Raw genomic sequence first — 27,269 nt, forward strand, 5'->3', positions numbered from 1 at the left:
CTGACAGCATTATCAGTCAGGTAAGAAAATGATTACTGGGTAGCAGAGAAGGGAAGGACTGAATGGAGAGTCTGTTGTTTCAGGATTAAATATGACACTTGTATTGCCAGATGTTCTAAGAAAATTCAGAAACTGTATCTTATTGAAATTAAAATACAAGGGCCAAATGCAGGCCAAAAAAAAGGGGGGGGGGCACAATATAATTCCAAATCAGAAATATTTAGGGGAAATGATAATCTCTTATATTTTACTTATTTTCATTTGTTTAAAGAACTCCATTTCTATAAATGTAATACTAAACTTTAATAAGACAAATTTATTTTCAACACTTAAGCACTTATATAGTGCTCATCATGCACCAGACAATATTCTAAGTCACCAAAGTGTGCTCAAAGTCACAAAGCTACTAAATGTGAACCAATATGTAAACACACAAATGAATAATAGTTGTTTCATACCCATGAACAAAGTGCAGTCGGAGGCTATTTCCTGGAGCCCGCTCTCTTCTTTTAGAAGTACCGCCTTTTTGTCTCTCCTTGTACTGTTCTTTAAGCTGAGGTAGATCTTCTTTGTAAACCTTTAAATAATGTACAGAAGTAAAAATAATCTTAGAATACAAATTAATAAAGGTGTTCACAGGTTCCTAATGTAACTTTCAGACATTGTTGTTACTAACGCTTAGTAAAGTTTTAACACTTAAATAAGAAGGCATTTTATGAAATTTTCTTCCTTGGAAACAACAAATTTACATTTTCTGTGTATCCCACTGACAAATACATCTTTAGTGTTCCATGAAATTATTATTATTATTTTTATCCTCAAGTTAGTTAACATACAGTGTAGTCTTGGCTTCAGGAGCAGAACTCATTGTTTCATCTCTTACATATGACACCCAGTGCTCATCCTGAAAAGTCCCCTCCTTAATGCCCGTCACTCATTTAACCCAACCCCTCACTAACCCCCCTATCAATCCTCAGTTTGTTCTCTGTATTTAAGAGTCTCTTATGGTTTGTCTCCCTGTTTTTATCTTATTTTTCCTTCCCTTCCCCAACGTGCATCTGTTAAGTTTCTCAAATTCCACATGAGTGAAATCATGTATCTTTCTCTGACTTATTTCGCTTAGCATAATATCCTCCAGTTCCATCCACGTTGTTGCAAATGGCAAGATTTCCTCCTTTTTCTTTGCTGAGTAGTATTTCATTGCATGTATGTATGTATGTGTGTGTGTGTGTGTGTGTGTGTGTATATATATATATATATACATATATATATGCATATAATTCTTTAAAAAATTTTTTTTTCAACGTTTATTTATTTTTGGGACAGAGAGAGACAGAGCATGAACGGGCGAGGGTCAGAGAGAGAGGGAGACACAGAATCGGAAACAAGCTCCAGGCTCTGAGCCATCAGCCCAGAGCCCGACGCGGGGCTCGAACTCACGGACCGCGAGATCGTGACCTGGCTGAAGTCGGACGCTTAACCGACTGCGCCACCCAGGCACCCCTGTCTTATTTTTCTTAATGTTTACTTATTTTGAGAGAATGTGTGTGCACACATGTGCATGAGCACACAGGTCGGGGAGGAGCAGAAAGAGAGGGAGACAGAGAATCCCAAGCAGGCTCTGTGCTGCCAGCACAGAGTCCAATGAGGAGCTCGATCCCACAAACAGTGAGATCATGAACTGAGCCGAAATCAAGAGTCGGACATTTAACAGACTGAGCCACCCAGGCACCCCAAAATTCTAATGCTTCATAAGAAAATATTTTAAAGAAGATAAATGGAACTTTACTGCGACAAAAAGCTATAGGCAAACAGAATTACAGGCATACTTAATATATCAAGCACTCATTATAAAGGAACATTTTACACAAGTGTACTTTAACTCTTAAAGGAGAAAAACTGCAATAGAAAAACATTTCTTGGAAAATTAAAAACCACAAAAGATAACAATAAATCAATAAACAACAGGGAGCAAGATAAAAAAGAAACTAGAGTTTTTCAGAAAAAAATCACATGATAATAAAAATTACCTGCCGACGGTAGGTAAGCTGTGTCTCTTGTTCAATTTCAGAATCCAGTTCTGGAACATCAGACAGATCTGAATCTGATTCATCACTGTTAGAGTCAGCCAGACTTTCTGTAATTTTTAAAAATGAAACACTACTTGTTTAAAGAACATTCATTTTTAAAACAGCACTGTAAAATTAATGATTAGAGCTGCCTGTGCCAACTGACATGGTGACAAGCCATAAAACAATCACATGACATGATCTATTCAAGAAACACAGATGTCAGTAAATGGTATCACAGATCACCTTTCCCTCTACCTCACCATAAACTCAACAGCTACTTTAAATGCCTTTACTGGGGTGCCTGGGTGGCGCAGTCGGTTAAGCGTCCGACTTCAGCCAGGTCACGATCTCGCAGTCCGTGAGTTCGAGCCCCGCGTCAGGCTCTGGGCTGATGGCTCAGAGCCTGGAGCCTGTTTCCGATTCTGTGTCTCCCTCTCTCTCTGCCCCTCCCCCGTTCACGCTCTGTCTCTCTCTGTCCCCCAAAAAATAAATAAACGTTGAAAAAAAAAATCTTAAATGCCTTTACTGGTGCCACAACAACTGCTGCATCGAACTTGAATGCTGGGCAAATGTAAGTGAATATGACCTATAATTAACATGAAAAATATCTAGAAAATACTATATGCAACAAGTGAATTAACACTAGATAATCATGTTCATATATAACTATATATGAAACCTAGATATCTATCTCCCCAAGAATGCACTGAATGTTTGTTTCGATAATGTAACTTATTTCACTCATCCGTCCATGGATTAAAACACACCCAAAAGTACTTTGTATTCCATGCTGATATCTGACTCGAAACACATACAGCTAGGATTTTAACATTTCCACTAACAAAAAACTATACTGTTAACTTACTAAGACTAATGACATTTCAACAGTAAAATCACTACTTTAGGGTTACTGTTCAGGCAGTGTATACTACTCACCTTGGGGTGCTATGTGAAGAGCATCTTTTAGTTTTCTTTCAGGAATAAATTTCCACTGGAAGACAGAGTGATCTGCTCCACCAATAGAAATAACCCACTGATAGTCATGTGACCACCTGATATTAGTTACATGAGCCGAATGGCCAATATATTTTTTAAACTTGGCTCCTAAAACAAAAAAAATATGCCTTTAAATTGATAAACAAACACCAACACACACACAAAAATACCACTTCAAACCACAATTTCTATACCTGAACCAATACATCCTCCTTCCAATATCTTAACTAGGATCAAAGAGTAAAAATATTAATTCAAAAGTTTATTGAATTAAATCAATGAGTCTACATGAAGGGATGTAAGTCTTTGCTCTACTGATTCACAAAGGAATTTGGTAGGAACCCCAAGGGTTGTGAGGCATTTTCTTACTGCTCAAAGAAAAGCCTGCAGCCACAAAGGCATCAACTGATTCCACATCACAAAATTTGAATGTTATGACCTGAACCCTTTGGTTTTTAAGTGAAATTCAACTAGCCTACTCCACCCCCATCCCTCCTAGCCCTAGCAATCAGAGGATCCTTCTAAAACTTAAGCCATCAACAAAATACAACAACATACAGAAAGGAATATACAGCATGACCAAATGGGATGTATGCCAGGAATGCAATGTTGGTTCAACATTTAAAAATCAATACAATACCCCATATTAATAAAAATAAAATATGCCCAGTTGTCCCAAAAACTATCCTTTATAGTAATTCCTTAAACCTATATGATTTCTATAATGTTCTTCAACCTAAGCTTGTCTAATGTTTCTTCATGATTAGATTCAGATGATGTGTTGTTGTTTTTTTTTTTTTTTTTTGGCATAAGTGATGTATCCTTGTGGATACATCATTTCAAGGGGCAAAGTTCTATCATTAGGGATAGGCTGTATCATTTGGTTAAGGTATTATACACCAGATTTCTCTAACTGTAAAGGAAATGTCTAACTTTGTGGGTTTTATTTTTATTATTTTTAAGTTTATTTATTTTGAGAGAGCACATGCATGAGTAGTGGAAGGGGAGAGAGAAGGAGAGGCAGAATCCCAACCAGGTTCCATCCTGCCAGCGCAGAGCCTGACACAGGTCTCGAACTCACGAACTGAGAGATCATGACCTGAGCCAAGATCGCCAGACAGACACTTACTAAGCTGTGCAGAAGCCCCTGTAGGCGATTTTTTAAAAATAATGTGTGTGATTATAAGAACCACTTTTGTGTTTCTAAGTTCAAAAAACATTCTCTACATCCTGCTTAAACCTAATATTTGGCAAAATATATACATCCCTATTAGAGTACATTGTATACAATAATGTTTGGCTTCATTTGGCAATGTTTAAAAAAAATTTTTTTTGAGAGAGTATGCACAAGTGTGCGTGTGTGAGACAGAGAGACAGAGAGACAGAGAGAGAAAGAGAGAGAGAGAGAGAGAGAGAGAGAGAATATGAATGAATATCCCAACCAGACTCCAAGCTCAGTGGAAAGCTTGATGCAGGGCTAGATCCCACAACCATGAGTTCATGACCTGACCCGATATCAAGAGTCGGAAGCTTAACCAACTGAGCTACCAGGTGCCCCAATGTTTTACAATTTTTTAATTAAGTTATAGAAGACCTGTATGTCAGGATGGCAAAGCTCCATCAATTAAAATCTGGAGATGAACTTTTACCTTGGCTATGAATTTAGGGATAGCATCTTAATGAAAGCATAAAAGATTTGACCAAGACTCATCTAAAATTACAATTTACTGCTGCTTAATAGCAATGCTGTTAAATTTTAGGAACCAATTTTTTTTATGTAGCTAAATACAAGTCAGTAACTTTCTAGATAGGTAACCTGCCACAGTTCACCCAGGAAAGTCCAATACGGTAAGATTTAGTCCCATCTCTCTCATATGAGAATGCATAATTTAATCATCGAGAGGACTTTGGCTATTACTTTCTTTGATGGGGTCCTTTAAGTACTCTTAGCCACCAGAGTTTTAAAAAAGTAAAGCCAGAAGGGTGTCTGGGTGGTTCAGTCATTAAGTGTTTGACTCTTGATCTCAGTTCACATCGTGATCTCATGGTTCATGAGATCAAGCCCTGTGTCAGGCTCTGTACTGACAGCACGGAGCCTGCTTGGGATTCTATCTTTCTTTCTCCCCCTCTCTCTTTGCCTCTTCTCTGCTCACTCTCTCTCAAAAAGAAAAAATATATATATTAAAAGAGAAAGTAAAGCCAGAGATTCCAGCAAACAAAATTCTGAGCTTTGTTTTATTAAAATTTTTTTTAAATGTTTATTTTTGAGACAGAGACAAAGCATGAACGGGGGAGGGTCAGAGAGAGGGAGACACAGAATCTGAAACAGGCTCCAGGCTCTGAGCTGTCAGCACAGAGCCCGACACGGGGCTCGAACTCACGGACCGCGAGATCATGACCTGAGCCGAAGTCAGCTGCTTAACCGGCTGAGCCACCCAGGAGCCCCCAAAATTCCGAGTTTTTAAGATGTACTAATATTGTCATATTTAGGCATACGAGGAAGTTGTATGAGCATGTATTCTAATTAACTGCAATGGGCAATAGCCCCAAGAGAGTTGTAAATAACTCTCTAAGTTACAGATAACCTTCTGAGTCCCTTCCAAATTGTATTCTACAACTACTCAAAGATCAATCTCTCTGGAAGAAAGAACCATGGCAGCTTAACAAACAAGTTATAGAATAAGTCTAAGGGAAGCTAGTTATTTATAATTAAATGGACAATATTAATAATTATTTAATAATCAGCACTGCTTATTTAACTATGAGAAACAGGTATCTTAAAAGTGAACCTCAATGTCCCACCTTTCACAAAGTGACTCTGACTCACTAAAACCAACAGTATCATCCTACATGTTTCCAGAATTCCCTGTGATTACCCTGTGTAATTATACTTACAACACTGAAATGTAATAATCTATTTACTTGCTAATTCCTCTAATAAACTATAAGCTCTCTGAGGACAGGGATAGCATCTTGTTTACTCTATATCCCCCTAGTGCCTGGAACACAAGAAATATTCATTAACTATTTGAAGAAAAAGAAAGAAAAACAAAGATCACATTTCCCTTTACTATGTACACTTGAGTTAGAATACTAGGTTATAGAAGAGGGAAGAATATTGAAGGAAATCAGAGGGCATGAACATGACTCCAACCCTTACAAAAGGGGACAAAACGTGATGTAAAGAATATTAGAAATTGAAATAAAAAGACTACAGCTTGCTAAAGAGTCTGCTTGACTACTTAATAGCACAGGAGCTTGAGCACATCACATAACCTCTCTTGGACTCCATTTCCATTCTAAAAGAAGTTAGATTATAAGCTCTCAAAGTTCCTTCACTATGAAAACCCTGGCCTAAGACAGGAAATGACAGAAGAATAGGTAAGGCCTAAATAGTATGTCATCAATTAGAATGTTTCAGAGAAAAGATTTATGGGAACAAGATAGAATAGTCATAGGAACTTCCTGATTTAAAGGAGAAGGGGAAGACAATTCTTGATGAGGCTAAAGCAAAATACTAAAAAATTTTTTTGGTGATCCCATTTCTTTTCTAATTGTTTTAAAGTATATTTTAGTATAAAATCAATATGAGCTAATCCCTTCAATAAACTGTAGCAATATGACAAAAGATATTTTCCTATTTAACTATGTTTTAATGACCTTAACACTTTTTTTTATAAAACATGACACTATCTATCTGATCCTAGTATAATATTATTTTAATACACAAAACAGAACTATTCATCAAAAAAAAGAGACATATTTGACTACGTTGCAATTAAGAACTGGTCAACAAAAGGCACAATAATAGTAATTATTGTAATTGTTATAAAAGTAAGTAAAAACTGGAAAAACACATTTGCAACCCATAAAAATTACAAATCATTTGTATTTAGAGTATAAAATAACTTAATAAAAAAAACAACTCCATAGAAAAATAGGCAAAAGATATTAAGTCCATGTTTGACAGAAAAGGAAATGCAGAAAACCAAAAACAATGGGGAAATGATCCATCTCACTAGATAAATGAAAATTAAGACCACAATGAGACACCATTTAAACTAATCAGACTTACACAAATTAAAAAGTGTAGCAATGCCAAGTGTTGAAAAGGATGTGGATCAACAGGGTTTTAAAAATGGTATAACCACTTTGGAAAACAATTTGGCATTTTCTTATAAATTCTCTATGACCTAGCAATTTCACTCCTAAGTATACATCTTTGAGAAACTTGCATATAATAGCAAAAACTGGAAATTACTCAAATGTCCACCACAGAAGAATAAACGCATGAAATGTATCTTTTTTTTTAATATATGAAATTTGTTGTCAAATTGGTTTCCATACAACACCCAGTGCTCATCCCAAAAGATGCCCTCTTCAATGCCCATCACCTACCCTCCCCCCCTTCTTTTTTTTGAGAACAAACACAAGCAGGGAAGAGGGGGAGGGAGAGAGAATCTTAAGCAGGCTCTATGCTCAGTGTGGAGCCCAACACGGGGCTTGATTCCACAACCTTTGATCCCACAACAATCATGACCTGAGCCAAAATCAAGAGTCAGATGTTCTGTCCCCAATCTCTGCCCCACCCCTACCTGCACTCTCTCAAAAATAAACATTAAAAAAAAAAAGAATGTAAAACTTCATAACTAATCTAAAAGAGAATTTTTCTAGTAATACTAACTTTATGTAAGTATATAAATTCAATAAACACAGAATCTTAAAATATTTCTACTAATTCATTAAAGATGCAGTAGTTATGTGGCACCTGGGTGGCTCAGTCAGTTGAGCAACAGATTCTTGATTTCAGCTCAAGTCATGATCCCAGGGTCATGGGATCCAGCCCCAAGTTGGGCTCAGCACTGAGCATGGAGCCTGTTTGGGATTCTCTCTCTCTCCCTCTGCCCCTCTCCCCAAATCACGCTCTTTGTCTTCCTCTAAAAATAATATATATATTTTTAAAAAGATGCAGCAGTTATATCCTATCTTCTGTTCCCCCAATTACTTACCCAGTCTCAAGCTAACTCACAAGTGCCTAGAAATAAAAACCTTTACCATAAAATAAATTTCTAATAAAAATATCACAAAAAGAAAAGTAAGGAAAACAATTTATATTCTTGAAGCAGTGACTGAGTAAGACTAATTTTTCTAAGACTTCAGTAAAATATTCCCAAAATTCAGAATACTATACATTTTAAAAATGAAATAACTGTGCAACAGAAATATCCTTCCCTGTTACAAAAGATAAAAACTGTCAATAAATCCAATTCACTTGACTAAGAAAGCTCAGAAAATTATTTTTGTTTTTGAATAGGGTCAGTATATGAAACAGTGTGCAGAATCAATATCTAAGATTAAGACCATCATGATTAATCTTACTGATTCCACACACCTTCTAACTAAGCAAGTTTCATCTTGAGTCATAATAAAAGCTTTTTTAAAAAAAATTTTTTTTTTAACGTTTATTTATTTTTGAGACAGAGAGAGACAGAGCATGAATGGGGGAGGGTCAGAGAGAGAGGGAGACACAGAATCTGAAACAGGTTCCAGGCTCTGAGTGGTCAGCACAGAGTCTGACGCGGGGCTCAAACTCACAGACCACGAGATCATGACCTGAGCTGAAGTCGGACGCCTAACCGACTGAGCCACCCGGGCGCCCCCATAATAAAATCTTTTGTGCCACTGACTCTGATGTCCTGGCTACGTGGTGGGATCCAGAAACAGGATACTTTAATTACTAGAGATTTAGCTAGGCTTCATTAACACACTTAGCATTACTTATGGATGATGCAGTTTCAGCTAGGAAGTTGAAATCCTACAAGTAGGAATCGACAACACCCCAGAGGTCGCAAGATCTGGAATTTACCATTTTAGTGTAAAGGCACAACAGAAACGCTAGCATAGAATTCTAGGAAAATTGGGCCCTTAAGTTCAACATAAACTACCTATTTTTTTTTCAAGTTTTTAATCGAATTCTAGTTAATTAACATATATGGTAAAAATTGGTTTCAGGTGTAGAATTTAGTGATTTGTCACTTACATATAACACCTGTGCTCATCACAAGTGCCCTCCTTAATAGCCATCACTCATTTGGCCCACCCCCCATTCCTACCTCCCTTCATCAAACCTGTTTCTTCTCCATAATTAAGAGTCTCTTATGGGTTCCTTCTCTATATTTTTTATCCTTCCCATATATTCATCTGTTTTATTTCTTAAATTCCACATACAAGTGAAATCATATAGTATTTGTCTTTCTCTGACTGACTTATGTAACTTAGCTTAATAAACTCTAGTTCCATCTACGTCATTGCAAATGGCAAGATTTCATTCTTTTTGATGGCTGAGTAATATTCCACTGTATATATATATATATTCCCACATTTTCTGTATCCATTCAACCGTCAATGGACTTTTGGGCTCTTTCCATAGTCCGGCTATTGTTGATAATGCTATTATAAACATTGGGGTGCATATGCCCCTTTGAATCTGTATTTTTGATTCCTTTGGGTAAATACCTAGTAGTGCAATTGCTGGGACATAGGGTAGTTCTGTTTTAACCTTTGAAGAACCTCCATATAGTTTTCCAGAGTGGCTACACCAGTTTGCATTCCCACATTTCTCACCAACCTCTGTTATTGCCTGAGTTGTTAATTTTAGCCATTCTGACAGGTGTGAGGTAGTAGCTCATTGTGCTTTGATTTGTATTTCCTTGATGATGACTGATGTTGACCATCTTTTCATGTGTCTGTTAGCTATCTGGATGTCTTCTTTGGAAAAATGTTCATGTCTTCTGCTTACTTCTTAACAGGATTATTTATTTTGGGGGTGTAGAGTTTCATAAGTTCTTCATAGATTTTGGATAGTAATACTTTATCCGATATGTTATTTGCAAATATCTTCTCCCATTCCTTTGCAAATGACATATCTGAACTACCTACTTAAACACAACTATTCAGCTGTTCACTTTTTACTGAACTGCATTTTAACATGTATCTAAAAGCTTTTACCAATGACCAGGTAAAAATAATTACTACATTTGCTACAGATATTAATGCCCTAGGTATATACTCACTGCACCTAATCTAAAGCTCCATACTATATGAGAGAATTCTTTGAAAATTAAATCTCGGAAAAAAAACTCTGCTTTCCCTGAATAGTGAAAAACACTTTTTAAAAAAACATCTGGCTCAGTTGATAGATCACACGATTCTAGATCTTGGGGTCATGAATCTGAGCCCCACGATGAGACAAGTTCACTTAAAAAAACAAAACATGTATATCAACTACACTCAAATTAAAAGGGTTTTAAAAAAAGGCTTAAAATACTTACGATGAAAATTATTTTGTGTCCTGTTTTATTTTTGGTTTCCAGGAAACTAATTTCCTGATACTAATTGTCTATTCATATAATTATTTTAGTACTTATGGACTTGTTATAAGCTAACTCAAATATTTATTTGTCCCATGCTTTGTTCCACACAGTAATACACAGTATTTCACTTAATTATCCCCAAGTCTATGAACAGAATGTTTAATATCATCATTTAAGTAGAGATCCAAGAAAAAAAGGTGATACATAAAATGTGTAGAAAATAAACAATGATAAGATCTCTTATTTATCTTACCCTGACTGTTTACACAAAGTATATAAATGCCAAAACAATATATGTTAAGGATTTAAACAAAAACACACCTGTACATGAAAACCAACCAAGAAACCAACAGGTTCCAAATTATGACCTGAGAGATTCTTGAGAAAAAGCCATGAGAAAAAAATGTCTTCTAAAAGATACATGTTTAACAAGTTAAATGATTAAAGATAATTAGAAATAAGAAAAGTGTGTCTCTCATTGTATAGTCTGACTCTATCAAATAATTCTGGGAGTGGAGAGAAAATGATTCTTTAAAAAGAGGTAAAGTATTAGTAAATTCTTAATGTGAGTTCAAAAATAATCTTCTAATAAAAATTTCACGTCCAAAATAACGGTAACAAACAATTTTTAAATTAGCAAAATAAATGTAGCTAATTCTGTTCATTTTCATGCAACCCTTCACCAATTAGTATACATATTTAAAAAAATATAAACCCTTTTATCTCGACTAATTTTCTACAAGAACTTAAAAGTCTTTTACTTAAAACAATTTTTCTAATTAATTTATTTGTTTTGAGAGAGACAGACAGACAGTGTGAGTGAGGGAGAGAGAATCCCAAGCAGCTTCCTCACTGTCAGCGCAGAGCCTGACACAAATCTCGAACTCACAGGACCATGAATCATGACCTGAGACGAACTGAGAGTCATATGCTTAACTGACTAAGCCACCCAGGTGCTCCTAAAAGTCTTTTATAACAGACGAGCTACTTAATAGTATTTTGAAAGAAAAAATACCTTTTCTTAAACAAGGATATCGGAATAATTTTATAATTCCATAGTCATCAGCTGTAACTAAAACTTGGCCAATATAATTTCCATCTACTGAATTTATATCATTGATATCTGAATACTTGGGCCAAATTCCATTTACTTCAAGGCCTGAAACACATGTCCATGAAGCCCAATGAACACCTTTTATTTCTTCTTTGTTTGTCACTTCTTTTCCTCCTAAAAATAAATAATAGTCTTAATTTAAGAAGTTATTTCATTTTATTTTTTCTCAAGCATAAATTATACTGAAAACATGGTAAACTCCAAAATTTCTTTGCACTACAGTTAAAGGAGAGTAGCATGAATAGGTAGGTGAATACGGTAAGGAGAGAAGAAAACTAAACGAAAGGAAATTATTTAAAAAGCCACTACCCAAATTAGAGACACACAGATTTGATTCTGATGTAGCTTAGCAGGTTTACTCAAGTGGAGAATAAACATTAATCCTACTAAAATCACGCCAGATTAGTCACAACACTGTAAGTCAGAAGAACAAGTAAAAGCTGTAAGAAAGTGGCAAATCAGCTTTTAAATGAGAAACCTAAGAATATACATGGTTGAGAGAAAAAAAGAAAACTGAAGGACCATGAAGGAAGGATGGCCAGGGAGTAATACATTTATATTAGGGATCAGGGCGTTAGGATTTGGTCCTAATTACACACACACACATTGGTAATAAAAAAAACTTTTAGGGAGAGGCATTAATTTAATTATGCAGCTAGTTTTATTAAATAAGTTGTTGGAAAATAGTGACTAATTCATTAAGCATCCAACTAACTGAGGTACTGAGAGATAACATTTTGATGGTTGCTCTAATTCTTTTACAAATCTTTGGTGGAAACTCTCTCAAATTTAGGGTTTTAGCTATAGAATGGATATTTACAAAATTTATTTGAGGTAACCACAAAAAAAAAAAAACCAAACAATTTATGGACAGGTATTGTTAGCAATTATATTTAATTAGTTCCACCCATAAAAATGGCACTTTGACTTTCTAACACAGAGTAGGACTTTACCAAATACTCCTCACATATCACGGAATTCAACATCAAGTAGGTTTTAGATCCTCCAAGCAAAGAAGTTTTAATGAAGAACCAAAAAGATTTCAATAGGGCAGCCTGATGAAAAAGATCATAATGCCTGAAACATGAGCTCAGATCTTCTTTAATTTCCTGTAATCAAATGTATTTTATACTCTATTTCTCATCAAATTCTAAAATATTTTACAGGTACTAAAAATCCATAAATAATATTAATTTATTAGAAACTTAGAAACTTTTACCTGGCATCCTATAAAAAAGTCTTTTACCATTTCCATCATTTGTCTGTAAATATCTACTATCTGAGGACCAGTCAAGATGAGTGATGAAACTAAGCGACCCAACACATTCCCCAAACTTTTTATAACGTTGCGCAACGCCATAGATATCAACTGAGCTGTCATTGCATCCAACAGCAAGGTAAGTTCCATCTGGGGAATACTTTAACTCATGAATTGCCTCCTTCCTGTCTTTAATATGTACAACTTCGGTCATATCTCTGTAAAGAAAAAATGAGAGCGCATGAAAACAAGTCATTTGAGAATCAGTTCAGTTTTCAAATGTGTCTAAAATGACTATGAGGCTATATCAAGTATTTATAAATTATAAAACAAATATAAATGATACAAATATTAATTCAGGAACAATTACTTTGTTGAACAGAAATATAAGAGGACCAAATATGCTGGAAGTAGAAGAAAATGCTGAATTTTAGTTTTTTAATTACTTTAAGGTAGTTTAAAGATTCATACTAAATTTTCATACAATAAAGGAAATAAAATCACAGATTTTTATGATGAAGTTCCTTGGAAATACTGAGTTTATGAAAAATGCTTAATTACAAACACTGATTTTCAAATAAATTTTTATAATCAGACAAATGTGCAAAATTACATTCAAGAAATAAGGAAAAGAGGAATTGATTTGTATTCAGTAAGACACTTGAATGTATATCTTTATATAGGCACCGCTAATTATTTTTATTTTAACCTCTTTGAGCTTTTTTAATACAGTACAAATTCTTCCCAATTAACGGCCATTTCAACCAGTAAAGTTAAACAATTTTTTCAATGATGCCTTATAACTGAGTTTTAGTTTGGGACACGCTGTATTGCAGATGCCTCTGAGACATCCAAGTGATGTTAAATAAACAACTGGAAATACACAGCTGGAGTTCAGAGGAGAGGTGAGAGTGAGAACTTGGAATGTATTTGGAACCATCAGGCTATGGCTGGAAACTGAAACTGGAGGCAGGATAAGACTATCAAAGGGAGAAAACACAGTAAGAAGAAGGACAAGCCTAGGCATGAACTTTGATGTCCTCCAATACCTACTGGTAGGCCCAAGATAATGAGCCTATAAAGAAAATGGAAGCAGGAGAAGTAGGCTGAAAAGAGAAAGAGAATTAACATTCAAAGTCTGGGAAGAGGATGTTTTGAAAAGGAGGGGGTGGTTAAGGGGGCCAAATACTGCTGAGTATCAACCTAGATGAAGACTGATGTTTCCTGGCCTTAGAGACAGGGTAGTGTTAGCAAAAGCTTTTTTCTTTTTTTTCTTTTTTAAAGTTTATTTTATTTATTTTGTGAGAAAGAGAAAAGAGAGTGTGCCAGCATGAGCAGGGGAGAGAGAGAAAGAGAAAAAGAGAGAAAGAGAGAAAGAGAGAAAGAGAGAAAGAGAAGAGAGAGAGAGAGAGAGAGAGAGAGAGAGAGAGAGAGAGAGAATCCCAAGCAGGCTCTGTGCTGTCAGTGCAGAGCCAGACCGGGGACTCGATCCCACAAACCATGAGATGGTGACCTGAGCCGAAATCAAGAGTTGTACACTTAACCGACTGAACTACCCAGGCAACCCCTATCCTAATCCTTTTAAAGTTGACATAATGTGGTAGTGACACGGTCAGAAAGAGACAAATGGCCAGCCACTGGTAGAATCTAAAATGACAATGTTTTTACAACCAAAGCCTACTCCATACCCTGCAAGAAACTTTATTCTATCCCCCAGGAAATTTGTTAACTGTGCTTATCAAGCTCTTCCTCTAAAGTCTTCCTAACTATTCATGAGAATGAATGAGTGCCTCTGAAGAGTCTGCTGTGCATCACACCATGCAGCCCACCATAAGTCAAAGTTTTACATGTATATATCTTCTAATTTTAAAAATATTTGCACTTTTTTCATTTAATTCCACGATATTAATGTTTATTTTAATATAAAATTGGTAACAATTTTTATCACAAGGAAGAGATGCTCTAGAAGTTATGTAACTTTGTGCTGGCACATCACCTGTACCTCAATTTAAGAATCAGTGTGGGGGTGCCTGCACGGCTCAGTTGGTTGAGCATTCGACTCTTGATTTCAGCTCAGGTCATGATCCCAGGGTCATGGGATCAAACCTTGCATGGGGCTCCATGCTGGGCATAGAGCCTGCTTAAGATTCTCTCTCTTCCCCTCTGCCCCTCTCCCCTATTCGCCCACGCACTCTTGTGCACATGCTCTCATGCAGGTGTTCGTTCTCTAATAAAAAAATTTTTTTTTAAATAAAAGAGGATCAGTGTATTAGGGGGAACCTTGGATGGCTCAGTTGGTTAAACACATCCAACTCTCGATCTCAGCTCAGGTTTTGATCTCAGGGTCGTGAGTTCAAGCCCCACATTGGGCTCCATGCTGGGCCTGGAGCCTACTGAAAAAAAAAATAGTAATAATAACCAGTGCGTTAGATTCAAATCTATTCAATATTCCTCCAGTCATAATATGAGGGTACGTTAGTACAGCTACACTTATGAATTTTGCTTTATGGTATAGAGAATATATACCACAAACCAAGAAGAAACAGTGACCAGGTGAATTTAGGACTAAGAATATTGAGTTACAACAATAGCCAAAGTATGGAAAGAGCTCAAATGTCCATCAATGGATGAATGGATAAAGATGATGTGTTATATATATACAATGGAGTATTACTCAGCAATCAAAAAGAATGAAATCTTGCCATTTGCAACTACGTGGATGGGACTAGAAGGTATTATACTAAGCGAAATTAGAAAAAGACATATGACTTCACTCATACAAAGACTTTTAAGATACAAAACAGATGAAAATAAGGGAAGGGAAGCAAAATAATAAAAAACAAAATATAAAAACAGGGAGGGGGACAAAACATAAGAGACTCTTAGAGAACAAAATGAGAGTTGCTGGAGGGGTTGTGGGGGGGAATGGGCTAAATGGGTAAGGGGCTTAAGGAATCTACTTCTGAAATCACTGTTGCACCATGTGCTAACTCGGATGTAAATTATAAAAATAAATAAATTATAGAAAGTAAAAAAAAAAAAAAAAAGAAGAATATTGAGTTAAAGTTTTGTGGTTAAACTACAAAGGCATGCAGCAGTCATAATCACCACTCCAGTGATCCTGTCAGCAATGTTGGACTCCGTTGCTTAAACACTGACTTATTAGAAATAAGAACTTATTCACCCAGTTACTTGCAAATAATTGAAAGGTGAAATAAATGTACAATTAACAAAAATAATCACTATTTTTAATGCATACAAGCTAAACAAGAGGAACTCTTAGACATTTTCCAAGCATCTCAAATTCTTGGTTGCAAAACAATGTAAATGTACTTAATGCCATTGAATTTTGAAATATGGTTAAGATGGTAAATTTTATATTACACATATTTTATCACAATTTAAAAAGCAGTACAAGAGAAAAATCTTACCATATCTCATTGTAAAAATCTGTCCCAGAAAAGAGTCAGTGTCTAGAGAAACAGAAGTACAAAAAAAAAAAAAAAGAAAGAAAGAAAGAAAGAAAGAAAAAGAAAAAAGAAACAGAAGTACAAGAGAACACGAGGTACCTGAAGAAGCAAAAGATGTTTTATACAGTTGAAAGAAAGAGACTGAGGTAGAAAGAAACAGGCTGGAGATGGGCATTACTGGCTATGTTAAGGATTATGAACTTCCACTTAAGGACAGTGCTAAGCTTTTATCGTATTTTAGGAAGAGGAGGACTGCAAACAAATGTATTTCAAAATAGTGAACTGAAGAGTGAATAAGAAAAAGTCTTGAAAGAAGCAAAACAGGAGGTAAGGAGACCTGCTGAGACACTATCGCACCAATCCAGTTAGGAGATTGCAGAAGCCCATACAAGAGTACAATGGTGAGAATGGGAGGAAGCAGATTAATTTGAAGACTACTCAGGAAATAGATTCTCCAGAACTCTGTGATTAACTACACAAGGGAGGCAAAAGAGAGAAATGAATTAATGATTTCTGGACTGGGCAACTAAAAAGGTGGTCCTACCACTCACTAGCTAAGGAGAAGGATTCTGTAAGTATATATGCTTATGAACACACATGGATCTACAGCAAAGTTTTTAATAGCTATATAGAATTCAGTTGAATGCACCATAACTACAATTCAACACAGGATGTTAACTGCTTTAACAAATTCTTTCAACTTTTCTAATGATGCAAACAAAAAAAAAAAAAAATTGGCATTTTTTTTTCAAAGAATAAAGCTACAAATAACAAACATTTCACCCATTTTTAACTGCCCCAAGGCTACCCCCCACCCACCAGTAATGGCAGAGGATCATTACTGAAAACCAATACTACCAAGGAATGGAAGTCAAAACCCAAATTTGTAGCTCAAAATTTTAGCCATTAATTCACTAAACATTCTTAACCCCTAAAACCAAGGTTTTTGAGTTAACCACTTTCTGACAAAGCCATTTTTATTAATATACTTAATATTCAATAAAAGTAATATCTGATATATATGTGTGTATGTGTATATATATTAATAAGAAGGGAGGGAGGAAAGGAAATGGGTAAAAACAATGAGTATTATATAGTCTCACTTAAAAAAATTTACTGTTTTTATTTCTACTCCAATATCATACCTTACTCTAAGTACAGTGAATGAGCCATCCTTCATTCCAAGGGCAAGATGGATTCCATCTACATTTATAGCTGCACAACGAATTGGTTCTTCCATATTACACCTTGCTATTAGTGCATGATCTATTAGACTCCATATCCTGTAACATTTAATTAAAAGAGTAATTAACCACTGTGCGCTTAAAAAAACTCTATGAAAAGATTTTGGTTAAAATAATCATCTCATTTTAAGAAAGTAAGATGAAACTAGAATTTTAACACTTTGCTTTGTCAGAAGGAGATCTTATTTATAAAAATAGGAATACTGTTCATATTTTAAAAGATAAGAATTCCAATTGTAATGACATCAAGTTTTTCCAATCATTCATTTTAGGTAGATGATTTCTACTCTGATCAAAGGGGATACACACACCCACACATGTATGTATACATATACACATACATACATATGGTATATATAAGGGGTGTGTGACTGCGTGTGGTATAGCGGTATATGGTATATACTATATATATAGTCTTAAAATTTTTTTTAAACATTTATTTTTGAGAGACAGAGAGAAATAGAGCATGAGCAGGGGAGCAGCAGAGAGAGAGGGAGACACAGAATCCGAAGCAGGCTCCAGGCTCCGAACTGTCTGCACAGAGCCCGACACGGGGCTCAAACTCACAAACTGCAAGATCATGATCCAGCCGAAGTCGGCCACTTAACCGACTGAGCCACCCAGGCGTCCCTATAGTCTTTAAACTTAAGAGTAACATTTAAGACTATGCAAATTCAGAGTCTGTTCCAGACTCTAATGTTAGAAATCTATAATGGGTAAGTAGAAAATGCCATTGTTTGAAAAATTAAGAATTATACTTCTAAACATCCTAAAGGACAAAGAAAAAATACAAATGAAAATTAGTTAATATTTTCAAGTTATAATAAAATGTTTCATATCAAAACTTGTGGGATTCAGCTGAAATAGTACTTAGGAGAACTTTAAATACAGATATTGTAAAAACAAATGCTACAATTTAATGAACAGAAATCTACCCCAAGAGGTTAGGAAAAGATCAGCAAAACTAGATTTTTTAAGTGTTTTTAGAACAGTGTTTTTTTCTTTCAATATATGAAGTTTATTGTCAAATTGGTTTCCATACAACACCCAGGGCTCATCCCAAAAGGTGCCCTCCTCAATACCCATCACCCTCCCCTCCCTCCCACCCCCCATCAACCTTCAGTTTGTTCTCAGTTTTTAAGAGTCTCTTATGCTTTGGCTCTCTCCCAATCTAACCTCTTTTTTTTTTTTTCCTTCCCCTCCCCCATGGGTTCCTGTTAAGTTTCTCAGGATCCACATAAGAGTGAACACATATGGTATCTGTCTTTCTCTGTATGGCTTATTTCACTTAGCATCACACTCTCCAGTTCCATCCATGTTGCTACAAAGGGCCATATTTCATGCTTTCTCATTGCCACGTAGTACTCCATTGTGTATATACACCACAATTTCTTTATCCATTCATCAGTTGATGGACATTTAGGCTCTTTCCATCATTTGGCTATTGTTGAGAGTGCTGCTATAAACATTGGGGTACAAGTGCCCCTATGCATCAGTACTCCTGTATCCCTTGGGTAAATTCCTAGCAGTGCTATTGTTGGGTCACAGGGTAGGTCTATTTTTAATTTTTTGAGGAACCTCCACACTGTTTTCCAGAGTGGCTGCACCAATTTGCATTCCCACCAACAGTGCAAGAGGGTTCCCGTTTCTCCACATCCTCGCCAGCACCTATAGTCTCCTGATTTGTTCATTTTGGCCACTCTCACTGGTGTGAGGTGATATCTGAGTGTGGTTTTGATTTGTATTTCCCTGATGAGGAGCAACGTTGAGCATCTTTTTATGTGCCTGTTGGCCATCTGGATGTCTTCTTTAGAGAAGTGTCTATTCATGTTTTCTGCCCATTTCTTCACTGGATTATTTGTTTTTCAGGTGTGGAGTCTGGTGAGCTCTTTATAGATTTTGGATACTAGCCCTTTGTCTGATATGTCATTTGCAAATATCTTTTCCCATTCCGTTGGTTGCCTTTCAGTTTTGTTGGTTGTTTCCTTTGCTGTGCAGAAGCTTTTTATCTTCATGAGGTCCCAGTAGTTCATTTTTGCTTTTAATTCCCTTGCCTTTGGGGATGTGTCAAGTAAGAAATTGCTACGGCTGAGGTCAGAGAGGTCTTTTCCTGCTTTCTCCTCTAGGGTTTTGATGGTTTCCTGTCTCACATTCAGGTCCTTTATCCATTTTGAGTTTATTTTTGTGAATGGTGTGAGAAAGTGGTCTAGTTTCAATCTTCTGCATGTTGCTGTCCAGTCCTCCCAGCACCATTTGTTAAAGAGGCTGTCTTTTTTCCATTGGATGTTCTTTCCTGCTTTGTCAAAGATGAGTTGGCCATACGTTTGTGGGTCTAGTTCTGGGGTTTCTATTCGATTCCATTGGTCTATGTGTCTGTTTTTGTGCCAGTACCATGCTGTCTTGATGATGACAGCTTTGTAGTAGAGGCTAAAGTCTGGGATTGTGATGCCTCCTGCTTTGGTCTTCTTCTTCAAAATTACTTTGGCTATTCGGGGCCTTTTGTGGTTCCATATGAATTTTAGGATTGCTTGTTCTAGTTTCGAGAAGAATGCTGCTGCAATTTTGATTGGGATTGCACTGAATGTGTAGATAGCTTTGGGTAGTATTGACATTTTAAGAATATTTATTCTTCCAATCCATGAGCACGGAATGTTTTTTCCATTTCTTTGTATCTTCTTCAATTTCCTTCATAAGCTTTCCATAGTTTTCAGCATACAGATCTTGTACATCTTTGGTTAGATTTATTCCTAGGTATTTTATGCTTCTTGGTGCAATTGTGAATGGGATCAGTTTCTTTATTTGTCTTTCTGTTGCTTCATTATTAGTGTATAAGAATGCAACTGATTTCTGTACCTTGATTTTGTATCCTGAAACTTTGCTAAATTCATGTATCCGTTCTAGCAGACTTCTGGTGGAGTCTATCAGATTTTCCATGTATAATATCATGTCATCTGCAAAAAGGGAAAGCTTGACTTCATCTTTGCCAATTTTGATGCCTTTGATTTCCTTTTGTTGTCTGATTGCTGATGCTAGAACTTCCAACACTATGTTAAACAACAGCGGTGAGAGTGGACATCCCTGTCGTGTTCCTGATCTCAGGGAAAAAGCTCTCAGTTTTTCCCCATTGAGGATGATGTTAGCTGTGGGCTTTTCATAAATGGCTTTTATGATCCTTAAGTATGTTCCTTCTATCCCAACTTTCTCAAGGGTTTTTATTAAGAAACCTTGCTGAATTTTATCAAAGGCCTTTTCTGCATCGATTGACAGGATCATATGGTTCTTATCTTTTCTTTTATTAATGTGATGTATCACACTGATTGATTTGCGAATGTTGAACCAGCCCTGCATCCCAGGAATGAATCCCACTTGATCATGGTGAGTATTTCTTTTTATATGCTGTTGAATTCGGTTTGCTAGTATCTTATTGAGAATTTTTGCATCCATATTGGTCAGGGATATTGGCCTGTAGTTCTCTTTTTCCACTGGGTCTCTGTCTGGTTTAGGAATCAAAGTAATACTGGCTTCATAGAATGAGTCTGGAAGTTTTCCTTCCCTTTCTATTTTTTGGAATAGCTTGAGAAGGATAGGTATTATCTCTGCTTTAAACGTCTGGTAGAACTCCCCGGGGAAGCCATCTGGTCCTGGACTCTTATTTGTTGGGAGATTTTTGATGACTGATTCAATTTCTTTGCTGGTTATGGGTCTGTTCAAGCTTTCTATTTCTTCCTGATTGAGTTTTGGAAGCGTGTTAAGGGTGTTAAGAAATTTGTCCATTTCTTCCAGGTTGTCCAGTTTGTTGGCATATAATTTTTCATAGTATTCCCTGATAATTGCTTGTATCTCTGAGGGATTGGTTGTAATAATTCCATTTTCATTCATGATTTTATCTATTTGGGTCATCTCCCTTTTCTTTTTGAGAAGCCTGGCTAGAGATTTATCAATTTTGTTTATTTTTTCAAAAAACCAACTCTTGGTTTCGTTGATCTGCTCTACAGTTTTTTTAGATTCTATATTGTTTATTTCTGCTCTGATCTTTATTATTTCTCTTCTTCTGCTGGGTTTAGGCTGCCTTTGCTGTTCTGCTTCTATTTCCTTTAGGTGTGCTGTTAGATTTTGTATTTGGGATTTTCTTGTTTCTTGAGATAGGCCTGGATTGCAATGTATTTTCCTCTCAGGACTGCCTTCGCTGCATCCCAAAGCATTTGGATTGTTGTATTTTCATTTTCATTTGTTTCCATATATTTTTAAATTTCTTCTCTAATTGCCTGGTTGACCCATTCATTCTTTAGTAGGGTGTTCTTTAACCTCCATGCTTTTGGATGTTTTCCAGACTTTTTCCTGTGGTTGATTTCAAGCTTCATCACATTGTGGTCTGAAAGTATGCATGGTATGATTTTAATTCTTGTATACTTATGAAGGGCTGTTTTGTGACCCAGTATGTGATCTATCTTGGAGAAGGTTCCATGTGCACTTGAGAAGAAAGTATATTCTGTTGCTTTGGGATGCAGAGTTCTAACTATATCTGTCAAGTCCATCTGATCCAATGTATCATTTAGGGCCCTTGTTTCTTTATTGACTGTGTGTCTAGATGACCTATCCATTTCTGTAAGTGGAGTGTTAAAGTCCCCTGCAATTACCACATTCTTATCAATAAGGTTGCTTATGTTTATGAGTAATTGTTTTATATATTTGGGGGCTCCTGTATTCGGCGCATAGACATTTATAATTGTTAGCTCTTCCTGATGGATAGACCCTGTGATTATTATATAATGCCCTTCTTCATCTCTTGTTACAGCCTTTGATTTAAAGTCTAGTTTGTCTGATATAAGTATGGCTACTCCAGCTTTGACTTCCAGTGGCATGATATATAGTTCTCCATCCCCTCACTCTCAATCTGAAGGTGTTCTCAGGTCTAAAATGAGTGTCTTTTAGACAGCAAATAGATGGGTCTTGTTATCCATTCTGATACCCTATGTCTTTTGGTTGGCTCATTTAGTCTATTTACATTCAGTGTTATTACAGAAAGATATGGGTTTAGAGTCATTGTGATGTCCGTAGGTTTCATGCTTGTAGTGATGTCTCTGGTACTTTGTCTCACAGGATCCCCCTTAGGATCTCTTGTAGGGCTGGTTTAGTGGTGACTAATTCCTTCAGTTTTTGTTTGTTTGGGAAGACCTTTATCTCTCCTTCTATTCTAAATGACAGACTTGCTGGATAAAGGATTCTCGGCTGCACATTTTTTCTGTTCATCACATTGAAGATCTCCTGCCATTCCTTTCTGGCCTGCCAAGTTTCAGTAGAGAGATCAGTCACGAGTCTTATAGGTCTCCCTTTGTATGTTAGAACACGTTTATCTCTAGCTGCTTTCAGAATTTTCTCTTTATCCTTGTATTTTGCCAGTTTCACTATGATATGTCGTGCAGAAGATCGATTCAAGTTACGTCTGAAGGGAGTTCTCTGTGCCTCTTGGATTTCAATGCCTTTTTCCTTCCCCAGATCCAGGAAGTTCTCAGCTATTATTTCTTCAAGTACACCTTCAGCACCTTTCCCTCTCTTCCTCCTCTGGAATACCAATTATGTGTAGATTATTTCTCTTTAGTGCATCACTTAGTTCTCTAATTTTCCCCTCATACTCCTGGATTTTTTTATCTTTTTCTCAGCTTCTTCTTTGTCCATAATTTTATCTTCTTTTTTTTTTTAAATAATTTTTTTTTCAACGTTTATTTTTTTGGGACAGAGAGAGACAGAGCATGAACAGGGGAGGGGCAGAGAGAGAGGGAGACACAGAATCGGAAACAGGCTCCAGGCTCTGAGCCATCAGCCCAGAGCCCGACGCGGGGCTCGAACTCACGGACCGCGAGATCGTGACCTGGCTGAAGTCGGACGCTTAACCGACTGCGCCACCCAGGCGCCCCCATAATTTTATCTTCTAGTTCACCTATTCTCTCCTCTGCCTCTTCAATCCGAGCCATAGTTGTCTCCATTTTATTTTGCAGTTCATTGATCTCATTTTTTAGCTCCTCCTGGCTGTTCCTTAGTCCCTTGATCTCTGTAGCAAGAGATTCTCTGCTGTCCTTTATACTGTTTTCAAGCCCAGCGATTAATTTTATGACTATTATTCTAAGTTCACTTTCTGTTATATTGTTTAAATCCTTTTTGATCAGTTCGTTAGCTGTTGTTATTTCCTGGACACTTTTCTGAGGGGAATTCTTCCGTTTCGTCATTTTGGATAGTCCCTGGAGTGGCGCGGGACTGCGGGGCACTTCCCCTGTGCTGTCTTGAATAACTTGCGTTGGTGGGCAGGGCCGCAGTCAGACCTGATGTATGCCCCAGCCCACCGCTGGGGCCACAGCCAGACCGGTGTGTGCCTTCTCTTCCCCTAAGCAGTTTTTTTTTTTTTTAAACATTCTATTTGTTGATGTTTTATAGGAAAAATGGTTTTGTATATTGCTTTTATAGCTAGGAAATTTGTTAAACTATCTTTTTAATTCCAATAATTTCTCTGCATTTTCTTTTTGATTTTATACATATATAATCATAACATCAGCAAATGACAGTTGTTTCTTCCATTCCAAACCAAATATCTTTATATAAATATATTACACAGATATAGCCTTACTGTGCTGACAAAGATTTCTAGTCTACAGCTGAATATGATGGTGACAAATATAATGGTGAAAGTCGACATCACTGTCTTCTTCCTGATTCCAAAGGAAAACTTTCAGTATTTCAATAACAATTGTATTTACCAAAGACTTTATGCTCTACCACAAGGGTTAGCAATCCACAGCCTGTAGGCCAAACCAGGACCACTGTCTGTTTTTGTACAGTCTGGAAAGGTAAGAATGGTTTTTACATTTTTAAATGGTTGGGACAAAAATTTTAAATGACAACGTTTTGAGATATGAGAGAATTCTAGCAAATTCAAATTTCAGTGTCTGTAAATCAAGTTTCATGGAAACACAGCCACACTTTTTGTTTACATGGTTGCTTTCATACTGCAGAGGCAGAGTGGAGTTGTTGCCAAAGGAACAGCAGATGGTATGTGACGTTCATATCACTTTGTACTGCCCCTTCCATGCACTACAAATTGCAGTGACAGAGTTACAAGCTGACAGAATTTCAGTGCTAGGTGTATTAATCACATATACCCATTGTGTCAAAACAAGAAGAAAAAGAGAAAAGTGAACTTCACAGGTTGCATTTTTAAGGCACAGTGGAGCATGAATTATATCGTTACTGATTTAGATGGTACAGCACTGTATTATGCAATAACACTATAGCTGCTCTAAAAAAACACAGATACAGATTAACATTACTGGACTAAGTACTCATCACGGTATCTTTGACTCACAGGAAAGCAATGATTAGAAAAATTCAAATTTAAAAATTAAAATGTGATGTCAACAAAAGTTAAGTTTCTAAGTGGCTTGTTAGCCAAACAAGGAAAGCTGTTTCTTGGTAATGGATTAATTATATTATTTTAAATTGCAGTGGCTAAAGAAATGTTTCCAGAGAAAATGTGTCTAGGAAAATAAATGTGTCCTAGCTTTTAGGTCAGAATAGTTTCTCAAAGAGTTGAAGGTGTTGGAAAAACCACCAACAGTTGACTAAAAACAAGACAAACAATATTCAGTGGTTTCCCTGAATTCTGGTGAGTCAACAGATGTTAACAATACTACTAAGTTATTTATTTGAAGAGTCAATGCCAAGTTTGAAGCAATGAAAAATTAGTTTCTGTCGCTAGTCAGTGTGGAACAACTACAAGCTAGAATGTTTTCAAAGACGTTAAGTGAAAAAGCACTAAACCAATACAATGTAAAGTGGCATTAGATGGGGCTGAAAAACATGGATAGAAAAAAATAGCCGTGGCAAACTTACAAAGCCTATAAAAATGTAAGGTTTTGTTCAAAAAGCCTACAATTATTCACTGTTTTTTTTTAAGTTTATTTATTTTGAGAGAGAGACAGAGAGAATATCCCAAGCAGGCTCTGTGCTTTGAGTGCGGAGCTGGAGGCATGGCTTGATCCCATGTCGTGAGAATCACCAAACCAAACGTCAGATGCTCAACTGAGCAACCTGAGCCACCCAGGCACCCCTCACTATATTATTCTTTAGCAAGTATTTTGCAAACAAAACAACAAAAAAAAACTGAATCATGTTTTGAACCAATAGTTCTGAAGTTTTGTCAGGAACAGAAGCTCAAAATCCCAACTTGCTGTACCACACAGCAGTTAATGGCTTAATTAACAGTGGTAAAGTATTATTATGCTATTTTGATCTCAGAGTCTAGAATGAAATTTTTCAGAACCAGAAATGCCCTCAATTACTATTATAAAAACTTAACAGCTTTGGAAATTAGCTTTCACTGAAGATTTGATGCTGTTTCTTAATGAATTCAATCTAAAGTTACAATGTAAAAGAAGCAATTTTATGTAAAACTTATACCATGGTAAAGTTATTTTGACAATAACTAATGTTGTTTGAATAACATCATCAAGCAGCTTTATACTACTCTTCCTGTGCTATCAAAACTTGAAACAAGATCTCTATTCCCACACAAATTACAGGGGATATTTTTTTCAGAGGTGTTTTAGCAGAGTATGCTGGCCTACATTCCATGGGTGTGCCTTGAGGTTTTTTTTCTTTTTCTTTTTTTAAATGTATTTATTTAAACTCAAGTTAGTTAACATACAGTGTAGTATTGGTTTCAGGAGTAGAACCTAGTGATTCATCCCTTATATATAACACCCGGTGTTCATGCCAACAAGTGTCCTCCTTAATGCCCATCACCCATTTAGCCCATCCCCCTACCCACCACCTCTCCAGCAACCCTCAGTTTATTCTCTGTATTTACGAACCTCTTATGGTTTGCCTCCTGTTTTTATCTTATTTTGCCTTCCCTTCCTCTATGTTCATAATGTTTTGTTTCTTAAATTCCGTATATGAGTGAAATCATATGGGATCTGTCTTTCTCTAACTTATTTCACTTAGCATAAAACATTCTAGCTCCATCCACGTCATTGCAAATGGCAATATTTCATTCTCTTTGAACGGGGCCTTGGGTCTTGACATCTGCCCCCATGCCCTAGGAGAAAGCTACAAAGGTCAAGTTCAGTCAAAGGAAGACAAATGCCCTCAAGGCAAAGTGGCATTGGCCTGCTTGTGCTCCTAAATTCCCATTTTCTTTCACAATTTGGATAATAGTTCTTTAATATCTTGACTATTCCTTGAAGATTTTACATTTTAACCAACATTTTTAGTTGTTTTCAATGCAAGAGATCCTTCCCAATAACTTCCCCAACAAAACAGAAACCGAAGACTGAGCAATTACTTCTCAAGGACAAGCTGCCTTTTTTCCAACAGCTATGCAACTGGTAACAGCAGTTCTCCTAAAATGAATTATAAGATAGTTCCTAACAAAGCACATGGGTAAGTGTAATCCCACACTAAATTTCCAGGTGGACACAGAGCTATGGCATTTCCCATCCACAGAGAACTGAGTAGCGCAATGACAGTAAAAAACAGGATGGATGAACACTGTTATCTAGAAAGATTAGGTTGCATATTCCACTTTATTTCTTATACTGAAGTAAATTTTACACAGGTTAGCAGTTAAACATACAAAATAAAGCCATTAAAACACAGAAGCATATACTGAAAACTTTTTTAACTTTGCAGATTTCTCGATGGTAGAAAACTCAGAAATCATAAAAGAAAATATTGTTCAGTTCATAAAATA

The 27,269-nt window shown here is 36.3% G+C and overlaps 1 protein-coding gene across 6 annotated transcripts in view; it reads right to left on the bottom strand.

Annotated features, from left to right (window-relative positions):
* Positions 1–27,269, bottom strand: part of EML5 (EMAP like 5) — a 185,316-nt gene that overhangs the window by 100,714 nt on the left and 57,333 nt on the right. For all 6 annotated transcript variants that reach the window (XM_043556797.1, XM_043556796.1, XM_043556798.1 and 3 more), the window contains 6 exons: positions 17,429–17,566; positions 12,775–13,031; positions 11,457–11,669; positions 3,009–3,176; positions 2,031–2,137; positions 459–577 (listed from right to left, as the gene is read on the bottom strand). In XM_043556797.1, the coding sequence (XP_043412732.1) occupies positions 459–577; positions 2,031–2,137; positions 3,009–3,176; positions 11,457–11,669; positions 12,775–13,031; positions 17,429–17,566 (1,002 nt within the window). The remainder of the gene's footprint in view (positions 1–458; positions 578–2,030; positions 2,138–3,008; positions 3,177–11,456; positions 11,670–12,774; positions 13,032–17,428; positions 17,567–27,269) is intronic.

The sequence above is a fragment of the Prionailurus bengalensis genome, chromosome B3, assembly GCF_016509475.1.
Source record: "Prionailurus bengalensis isolate Pbe53 chromosome B3, Fcat_Pben_1.1_paternal_pri, whole genome shotgun sequence".
NCBI classification, from domain to species: Eukaryota; Metazoa; Chordata; class Mammalia; order Carnivora; family Felidae; genus Prionailurus; species Prionailurus bengalensis.